Here is an 11,000-nt window from a genome sequence, read left to right on the forward strand (position 1 = left end):
TGGTGGTGGTTCACACTCCAACTACCTCCAAGACATGTTTAACTGGTTTTTTAGGCACACCTTTGGGAGAACTCGCACTATTGAGAAGGCAAGAGAGTCAATGTTAGCAAAGCAGTTATGCAAGGCCTCCCGTACTGCAGCATCCGAGAAGTGGAAACGCTCACGAGCGGTCTGGGATCATGAGGCTTGGCGTGCAACTAAGGATCGAAATGGCAGCGTTTGGGTGTCGTGTCAGCCGTCCGCATGATCCAGGTTTACTTGTTAAATTCAATTGGTTTATTTGAGTTTTTCACTTAATTGGCCACATAGTGTCAAAGGGCCCAAATCCCAAAAACCCCTATTTAAAGGTTGAAGGTGCTCATTTTGTCATTTTCCATGCTAGGTGCTACCATGGCAAGAACAAAACAAATGGCAAGGATTGCATATCTAGAGGGCCCGGATGGCCAACGAATCCCAGCTACAGCAAAAGAAACTGGAACTTCACAAGTTCAAGGTGAGATCCACACAGAAGAAGCTGGAGCTTCAAATTAACATGGTCAGTCCTCTACAGCAAGAAAAGAGAGAAGGAAGCATCACCTTGTTGTCTATTCATCGGACTCCAACGATTCTGAGGGCAACCCAATGGATGAGAGCGACCAAGGCAAAGAAATAAATAACCAAAAACAGTGGTCAGAAGGCTCCAAAGAGACGCAAACGGATGATGATCCCCCATGGGTTGGCGTCAAAATACAAACTTATGCCGCTCACATGTCTACTGGGGATAAGACACTCCCTAAAGGGAGTGGATCCACACCATCACATCTTCTCAATAGTGAAGAGCACGAATCAGATGAAGAGTGGGTGGAATCGGAATATGAGGTGCTGGAGGTGCTTGTGCGGCCGAAAAAGAGAAAGAGCATTGTCTACAAGAAGAGGAAGCAAGCTGTCCCAACTCGTGCAACAAATGTACCTCCCCGTCGACCTCAGAAGGTGAAAAAGCTCAGTCGTGCATTTGCCGAGATTTGCCACTATCAGAAGATCACCGAGCTCTTGATTCGGAGGGCCCCTTTTGTAAGGCTTTGCAGGGAGGTTTTGCAAATGTACAACATTGAGTTTCGGATGGGCGTCGTGGCCATAGAGGCAATCCAAGAGGCAGCAGAGCAATATCTAACTAGCATATTCGAGGATGCGAACCTATGTGCCATCCATGGAAAGCATGTAACGATTATGCCCAAGGATATGCAGCTTGCTCGCCATTTGCGCCATGAGCATTAGCTTGTAATTAGTCATCAAACCTTTTTTGTATTTACGGAACTTCCAAAATTGGGAAGAATTTGAATATAAGCGTCTTTTGATTGTATACTCCACTCTTTGTGCATTGTATTGCTTTAATTGTGTACCATGCGATGTAGTAGTGATCCATGTTTTGTCTACCTTATTTTGTATGTATGTAGCTTAAAGCTTGGCATTGGGAAAACTTGCCTACATTAAGCACCTTGGCTAAGTCAAGCATGCAGTTCCTGATACATCCAAGCTATGTGAAGCACTGATGCAATCCAAATATCTTGAATGCATGGTAAAAGTTTCTGGAAATCCATGAGAAGGGCTTGGAATGCCCCCAAAATGACTGCCACAAGAGCGCGCATTTGGTGCTTCCACAAGCAGATGAAGGGACCAAATACGCGCCCTTGTGGAAACCATTCTTAGGGCCTGCCAAGGTCTTTCCAAATCTTTCCAGGATGTTTTGCCCTGCATTCAGGATATTTCCCTTGCTTCAATGCTTCAAATAGCTTGGATGCATCAGGAATTGCAAGCCCCACTAAGTCAATGTAGCATAGATTTTTTGAAGCATACATGTGATTAGTTTTGGTTTTGCAACTAAAATTTATCTAGGCTTGTATAGCAGCTTGGTTATGAAAGGATCTATGGTTGGAGTGAATGTTGGTTAGCCATTTTTTCTTAATTCATGGGGAAAGGTATTAATAATCCTTTTAAAGGGCTTGAGATGCTCCCAAATGGGCTGCCACAAGGGCGCGCATTTGCCCCTTCCATATGCTTATGGAAGACCCAGATGTGCGCCCTTGTGGCAGCCCATTTTGGGGCCTCCCAAGCCCTTTTGTAGGCATATCAATAACTTTACCCATGATTTAATGCAAGTTGGTTGGCCAACATGCTTTCCAACCCAGCATGCATCAAAAACTGCATGATTCACTAAGCACGGGTGCTTCTCATAAACACATTGGAAGCCAAACAAATAACAAATTCAAAAGCTTGCAAGTAAGAGAGAGTCATAGACACCAAAAATTAGATTCATTAAGGAAATCAATGCTTTACATGATATCCGGCTTTTGCTTTAGGATCTTTCAAATTACACTTTTCTGGCGCTTGGCCTTTTGGGGTGGCTCCCTGTTAAGCAAAGTGGTTGTAATTTCTTGGGTGTCATTAACCCCTACAACTTGGTTCATGCCGACATGGGCGATGAGGCGCCCGCAAAAGTTGACGCCAAAAGTGGATATTGCAAAATCTTTCTTTACAAGCACTACAAGGTTGGTCGATTGGGCAAGGGTTGTTAAGCACAAGGCCTTGGAGAGTGAACGGAGGGCAAAAATGTTGTAGCGTCCATTGTGGGAGTAGTCGGCATGCACAAACACCACGTCACCAGTCAGAAGTGTGCCGAGGTAGTGAGCAAGTGCCGCTTGCAAGTGCCGCTTGAGGTCCAAACGCCGTCCTCCTCCCCCCTGACCGTTGCGCCCAAGCGTCAACCTTCAAAACATCCTGCAAAACATTGGATTTGTGAGAAATATGGCAAAAAAATTAGTTATAACATTAACAAAATCAATTGTAACAATCAAATTTAGGTGAGCATCTATACCTCTTGCAGTCTACGATCCTCCTCATCAGCATCCGGGTGCAAGTAAAGATCCACACTTGACTTCCCCTTTGGATCAAGCAAAACAGGTGTTGTAGCAGGTGATGGTGAATCCACTCTTGTGCATTTAGCCAAACACATGGCTTGCACGGCCACAAACTCTTGCTCATAGAACTTGGCCTGTTTGGCCGCTGCCACCTTGGCTTGTGCGATTGCCACTGTGTCCACCACAGTATTCCCCATGGGCAGTAGGAGATCATCGTCATGGGAGGTGGTGGTATCAACCTCAAACTTGCCATGGGCATCGAGGATTCTGAAACACTCATCCATGCAAAGCTCAAAGGATTTCTCTAGATCATGTAAAAACACAAACTCCTCCCCACCCACCACAATGGAGGAGAAACAGGTAATCTCTACCTCAGGGATGGCATCCCGAGTGCTGGTTCCATCTAGCGGCCCCGAGGACGAACCGACAGATGGAGAGGTCTCGAAGAGGCCTTGAATCCCTACTGGGTAGGTCAAGGCAAGTGTCCTCTCCTCTGCGGATGTGTCAATGGGCACGGGCTTGGGGTCCTTCCCATCCGTCGGGGCCCCGCCGATCTGCAAGTATGATAGCACTACGTCAAGGCCTGTTGGGCACTCGTGAGGGAGGAATATCATTATCGCCTGAACAAAGAAAAATGTGTTTCCGATCTTCCCCTTACACATAAGTCGCACATATTGTCCGGCGGGTTGTGCTATGGTGGCAAAGCGTGCAAGCCGCTGATGAAATGGCTTGTCTCCTTTGTAGATGTGGTGCAGAAGGCCCTCAGGGACCCATTGCCCTTGCTGGTTTGGTAACTCAACAATGAACATCCCCATGCACGTGGAAATGTATGAAGTGATGTGCTCAAGAGATTGAGAGTGGAGGGTCAAGGTGGTTTCCAAATCGGGTTGGGTTGTGAAAAATGCATGAAGCTCATGGCGATTTGCATGCCCAGCCTCACTAAGGAATGCATTTAAAGCACTAGTTGCAACCATGCTTTCTCTTTGTGTAACTGGGTATGCTAGGTCTCTCTGCAATGCTGGGATGAAAATGTAAAATGAGGAGGTGGTCCCCCTTTTATAGACATACTCCATCTCAAAAAAAATAAAAAATATGCATTTTAAAAATAAAATTACACAACGCCTTAAAACTCAAGTAATAAATCAAGTACAACACCCTAAAAATTTTCAAAATCTCTAATAAAATATCCAATACATAAAAGAGTAAAGTTACAAGCCAATTCACTTAGACAAGATGACTTCGTCTGTAGCCCAATCTTTGTAAACAAGCATAGTGGCCTCTATCCGCCTTCCAATCTACACAACCAAAAATGGGCAATCAAGATACAAATACCCGGAAAAATTAAGACAAGGTAGCTAATCAAGCACAAAGCAGACATTGCGTTGTTCCAGTTTGAAACTTGCATTGCCGACATCCTCGAATCCCATTATGACAAAATGTTCCCGAAGATTGGCAAGAGTCCAATGCGGGTTCACTGCAACCACCTCCACCTCATTATTGGGCATGTGGACACGAATTTCAAAGGATTGAACCTCTTCAACTGTCAGCTGCTAGGGTATCCATTTGCCACGTTTGTGCATCCACCTTTCGTAGCTAAACCATGCATACAAGGTGCACCTTGCCTTCAAATATCGAAGGCAAAGATGTGTGGGGGACACATTGCATTTATAACGGTCACCATCATGCAAACCGTCAACATGGCCCCAATTGACACCTAGAATGGTGTCCATTGCATCTACGTCAACTTCTTTGCAAACAAACATTGTCGGTGTTTCCACAATCGGCAGAGAGCGGAATGCATGCACAAACAAATGGATGGGACAATGCCAACTTAGACCCACCGATCTGGTTGCCTTACCAAACTTTAGGGACCCTTGGAAATCTTGCAGCACCTTGCGCTTGAAAGAAAGCAAGGCCCAATGGTCTGGAGTTGGCCATTCTGCACGCTGCAATGAGGGTGTCTCCACGGCTTCTAACCTACCATAGCCTTGGCTTGACTTCGGTACCACGTACTTGTGGGAGTACATGAATATTCGTTGCTCGGTAAGTTTTTTCGATGAGACATTAGGAAACATAAGCTCCCCAATGTGAGCATGCACAACCATGAACGTGCTTGAGAGGCACTCAAGCGGTTTCTCCTCAACTAAGCTGGATGGAAAAACATCTTTACAAATGCCCTTAGTCAAACAAAATGATCGCATGCACGTTAAACATGATATATGCATGGGATATCTAAACCATGAGGACTTACAATGAGGTGCAAATTGAGTTGAAGCTCTTTGCAGGTGGATCTCAGCTGCACTATACACGTGTTGCACGATGGCCACCATTCCGGACTTGGTTTCTTTGAATGCCAATAGTCTTCCCTTCCAATGGCGTTCCAGTACGCCTCGACATCGTACGTGATGAGCTCCAGCACTGGATGGTTGCATGTAGACCCATGAACCCTTCTTGAATACCTGTGGGATCCATCCTCCCTCTGAATTTTTTATGTTATGCAACACAATCTCCTGTATCTCTGGTTTGGGCCGTCTATGGGTGTTAGCGGTGGACATGCTTGGGAAGTTGGGCTTAGGAAGGGATTGGGAACAGTGGGAGGAAGGTGAGGGAAAGAAGTGGGCAAGGTTGTGGGCTATTGTGTGTGGGTACTGTGGAGAGAGAATGAGGATCTAAGGGGAGGGTCAGGTGAGCTATGGTGGCTTTGACAGTAGAGATAGAGAAAGAGGGGAGGAGTGAGAGGTAGAGAGGATAGTGGTGAGTTGTGGGCTATGGGGTGTGGGACTGTAGAGGGTTGATGGAGGTGTGAGAGAAGGGGGAGCTATGGAGAGACGAAGAGAGTGGTGGAAAGCTTTTGGCTATGGCTGCCTTGACTGTAGAGAGAGAATGGGAGGAGGGAGAAGAGGGAGAGTGTGGCAGAGAAAAGTGGATTTTGGGGGGGGAATTTGACCTTTTGAAGTTAGTATAGGACAATTTTGGAGGCAAATGAGTCAATTTTGACACTTTTTTTAAAAACAAAATTAGGATTTTTAGGCCTGCGCATTTTTTCTTTTGGGGGGGTCCCTCCCTCTTTTACGACACCTCTTTCCCCCTTTTAAACCCCCCCCCCCGCGGGGGGTTCACCTTACATAGTATGTAACCTATCACGTGAGTTCAACAGATGGGTTTTTAAATCCCTTAAAACTTACAGAAATAAATTTACATAAGGATATGTTTTTTTACAAATCTCAAAAAAATTTACAGAATTTAAAAAAAAAGGGTTCATTATATTTCCTAGAAAATTCACAGAATAGGGATTTTAGAAAAAGAGCCTGAACGCACGTGATATAGTGGTCTTAAATATAGTGAACCCCCCCGGGGGGGGGGGGGCAGCCTCCCTCCCCCCACTCTCTAAGAACCAAGCATTGAAGAGGGAGACAATTAGGCTACACCCCTACCATTCCTCCCCCTCTAGGTGATATCCCAAGAGTCCTCTCATTGGTTCTCCCTTAAACCTTCACTAATCAAAAAGGCCCAAGGAGAGTCCATATTTTTTCTAATGCTAGGAATGTCTCAAAATCCATATGCACAAAGTTTTATGGTCATGTGGATGGAGATGTTGAGGACTTCATTCAAAAATTTGAGCTTGGTTGTTTAATTGCAAATAAAGAGTTCCGATGCTAGTGCTCAAGATTTTTTTTTTTTGCTTGAAAGAGGATGCAAGGGCATGGTATGAAGGTATGAGTCTTTGTTGAAATCATCTCAACCTTCACAAGTGATGAATGATTATGAGGTCAAAAAGGTTTTCCTTGAGAGATTTAAGAAGATAAAATCCCCAACGGATGTATAGCACTCCATTGAAGGACTTGTACAGGGTGATGAGCAGAGTGTGGATGCCTTTTTAATGCAGTTTAATGATTTGTAGAAGAGATGGTGTGTTGCTTTGGGCAATGAGGTTCCTCCTATTATGCTTAAGAAGAGCATGTTTATGCAAATATTAAGGGTTGATTTGAGGTTGAAGGTTGAGCTTTGTGGGTTTTTAAGCTTGCTTTAGCAAGCACATGTACATGCAGGGCAAGTCACTAGCATAGCGCCAGCTGTTGGGTTACCTTATATGCACGTTAGTGAGTTTTTTGAAGTGAGACTTGTATATAACTAAAACTCATATAAAAACTTAAAAAATTTCAACCAAAGTTCATAAAATTTCAGGTTTTACCTCGTTGTGCCTCCTTGATGGTTATTGATGCAGTTTTTTGCCTCGCCTTCCCTGCTCTATGTGTAGTCGTGTCAAGAACAGCTCTCTGTTCGTGTCAATTTGACATATAGCGGCGTGTAGATTCAATTTCAATCATCTTCATCTTTCTCGCCAGTCATGTTTCAAGCTTTGTCTTAAGCTTTAAAGTGCCCCAATTGGAGTTGTGCTCTTCAAATTACGACTAGTTCTCTGCAAGGTTATGGCTATGGAAGCCTAGTGGAAAATTGTGTGCAGACAGGTTGGGAGGGCATTTATCTATGACTTGATGTTGAAGTTGTGGGTTGGTGATGTTCAATTGTGAAAGGAGAGGCCCTTGTCTTCATATGAGAGGCCCTTGTGAAAGGAGAGGCCCTTGTCTTCATATGCATTGGTCGGAGTGTGCTATAAATTCGTGCTTTGACAGGGTTTTTCTCCTATGTGCTATGGTCCTTTGGGTGGGCATGTGCTTATAAATCCCCAAGGGAGCATAGGCCTTTTGGTTGAAGTTTACTAAGAGTGGTTTTGGTATATGTTTTGGTGCTCAAATTGAAGTTTTAACGCTCTTGGACTGTAAAGCTATAGAGGTGTCCCACTTTTTCATTTGCTCAACAACGTGTAGGCTCAAGAATACACCCGGAGGTTCACTTAAGGCCACAAAAATGCCTTGACCAACCACATTGCCATATGGTCACAAGTCCTTAGGTGGCTTACATGAAATACTAGATGTATCCTTGGATGGGACACAATTAGTTCCAATTTCTAGGCCATTTTTTCTACCCGCTTGGGTCTTTTGGATAAGTCACAATACCATGGAGACAACTTAGAGGTTGGTCTCACATGTAGAATTTTAAAATTTTCTAAAATCTTTTGAAAAACTTCATTATCTTCATTGAAATTGACTTGATCATGACTCTTATTAGCATACTTCTTGTATCCTTGCCAAAAATTTTGATGAAATAGCTTTGAAATGTTTGTATGGTCGTGGAAAAAATCCTTGATTTGTTGAAGCTATTGAATTTTCAACTTCACCATAACCAATGACCTAGGTTGGAACTTGGAAACATCGCATGAATGGAAAAATAATCTTTTCAATTTGGTTGCATCTGACATACGTATGTTCGTAGCATATCCTCAAGTACTTGATTAACCCGTTCAGTTTGACCATCCATTTCTTGATGATCGGATGTTTTTAGATCATTATCCTAACCTTTGAAGATGACTTTTGTGCTTACCATGTAACTAGGCAAACTATACAGACCATAAATTTATTTCAAAAATAATAGTTCTAATTTAGGAGTCTTAATTGTTGACTTGGTGGGTATGAAGTTATAAATCTTCTCCTGTTTTACCATAGGCCATATTACAAACTGCGGTTCAAATTCATTGTGTCGCATTTATCTATGATCCACTGGCTCAATTGGACATGGATGTATCTCGGTCTACATACTTTCTAATATTATCTCCCCTTATTCAGTTCAAATACAAAAATCTTATTAATGTTATTAAAGATAGATGACTCAAAATGACTAAACATGGAGAATCTGATTAGTAACCGTTGTATGTAAGTATAGTGTTTTCTTCTGAAGAGCATTGATGATTGACAGATCATTACATTACTAATTTAGCCCTTCATGTGGGGACGACAACTTTTAAAAGAGAACGGTAGTAATACGAGATGCGTTTATTTTTTTTTGCATGGCCACCTCGCGGGAAGACGCGTGAAGCAGATTTATGGGCTAACAACCTCAGTGGGTTGGGAGGAGGTAGAAGCGTGGTAGCCACCACCATAGCCACTGCCGCCATTGCCATAGCCATTGCCACCCTTCCCATAGCCGCTGCCGCCCTTGCCAGAGCCACCATAGCCGCCACCTCCATAGCCCGAGCCACCGGAGCCGTAGCCGGAGCCGCCCGCTCCGTAGCCACCGCCGCCTTTAGACCCACCCCCATAACCCGACCCGCCACTTCCGTAACCGCTGCCTCCTTTGCCGTAGCTGCTCCCCCCATTGTCATCGCCTTCATCATACCCGCCATCTCCCTCTCCTCCATAGCCCGAGCCGCCCCCACCGTAACCACTGCCTCCCTTTCCGTAGCCGTCCCCTTTGCCATACCCATCGTCTCCCTTCCCGTATCCTCCCCCCTTTCCATAGCCGTTTCCTTTTCCATACCCATCTCCCCCATACCCATCTCCTTTCCCATTCCCACCTCCACCGTAGCCCGACCCTCCGCTACCATAGCCACTTCCTCCACTTCCATACCCTCCGCCAGAGCCACTCCCACCACTACCATACCCCGACCCTCCGCTACCATATCCACTGCCTCCGCTACCATAGCCCGAGCCTCCACCTCCGTAGCCGCTTCCTCCGCCGCCATAGCCAGACCCACCCCCTCCATAGCTGCCTCCCTTCTTATTATGGCCGCCGATGTAGCTGCCTTCCGTTTCCTCTGGCTTCTCGAGGGGCTCTTCGCGGGCGCTTACTGCAAGCAGTGAAGCGCCTACGAGGAGAAGAGCAAGCAGGAGAGAGTGATGCTTAGCTGCCATGTTGAGCTGCTAGTGAGCCAGCAGTGGCTATGGGGAGTTGGAGATGAAAGGCAGCAGCGACATGCATTTTATAGGGCGAGGTGAGGCAGCTTGGCATCAGGCTTGCGCAAGCCCAGCATAATGAGCACTAGTGCATTGAATAATGTGTGTACATGGGAAATTAGGGCAAAGTGGCTGCCAACCAACTCCTAGGGCTTGCCTGGATTGACCAGCGTAGTAATAGTAAAATACGAGTAGTAATAGTGGAAATGACTATAGCAGCAGATAGGTCTTGAGTGTTGAAAATGGGTGGCAGTGCGCTTGCCACTCATCCGCATTAAGTTAGCCTATGACCCGCCGCTCAGCAAGGCCGCGATCATTTCAAAAGTTGATTTGTCGGCAATGCCATCGTGCTTGAGCTCAAATTAGATGCCAGCCAATCACAACAACAATCACTCTCACCCTACAAACCGTGAAGGGATGCTCGAAAAAACTTTTTGTCCAAAAACTTGCCAAACCTACATATGAGAAGCAGTACAGGCAAATTGACTAAATTTGAAGGTTTTTTACACCAAATCACACTAATTTTCCAGCAGTTTTGTAGGTTTCTCACCTTCAATATATAAAATTTAGAGGTAAATATATCTCAAAATTTACAGGTGGGATTACACTAAACTTAGGTTTTCTTCCAAGCACTTACATTGTCATTGCTACCTATTTAGATATATGTATTTCTTTCCACATGCCTTAAAAACAAATAAATTCAATACATAGGTGCGCAATGCACAATATTGGAATTAAACTAGAGCAAGATGAAACGCTAGGAAGGATGAAGAAAGAATTCTTATGAAAACTCTAAATATGAGAATATGCATTTATACAAAAAGTATAGAAAGGTCATCACTTTCTATATATATATATATATATATATATATATATATATATATATATACACACACACACACACACACACACATATATATATATATGTATATGTATATGTACGTGAAAAAAAAGTCTTTCCACTTTCCATTGTCTCGAGCTTTTTCATTTCTTACAATCTTACCCTTCACTTTCCCTTTAGACGTTTTGAAAAGGTTTCTAATTTTTCTAAACCAGTGAGGCCCACTCAATCGAAGACATTACTAACCAATACGTAGTAACAAAGGATTAATTACTTTTAAGATAACTTTTTTCAATGCTTTTAAGGTTTTTTCAAAAAGCTAAATACTCGCTTGTTTACTTTTGGGTTGTCCATCTCTTTCTTCAAGATATCGTATCCTATGGCCTATCCCTACTACTCTTTTTATTTATGTCTTTGGTTGGGCACAATGGTCATTTGAAGTCCTTAAGGCCTTGTACAAAAGTTTTTGTTAGC

The 11,000-nt window shown here is 44.0% G+C and overlaps 1 protein-coding gene across 1 annotated transcript; it reads right to left on the minus strand.

The window, feature by feature from the left end:
• Nucleotides 1-8,627: 8,627 nt before the first annotated feature.
• Nucleotides 8,628-9,641, minus strand: LOC147418608 (uncharacterized). The gene has a single exon (XM_086507281.1). The coding sequence runs from the start codon at nucleotides 9,493-9,495 to the stop codon at nucleotides 8,734-8,736; it is 762 nt and encodes a 253-aa protein (XP_086363407.1). The 5' UTR covers nucleotides 9,496-9,641; the 3' UTR covers nucleotides 8,628-8,733.
• Between the last annotated feature and the right edge of the window lie 1,359 nt (nucleotides 9,642-11,000).

This window comes from Adiantum capillus-veneris, chromosome 30, assembly GCF_014529385.1.
Source record: "Adiantum capillus-veneris isolate H3 chromosome 30, ASM1452938v2, whole genome shotgun sequence".
Classification (NCBI taxonomy): domain Eukaryota; kingdom Viridiplantae; phylum Streptophyta; class Polypodiopsida; order Polypodiales; family Pteridaceae; genus Adiantum; species Adiantum capillus-veneris.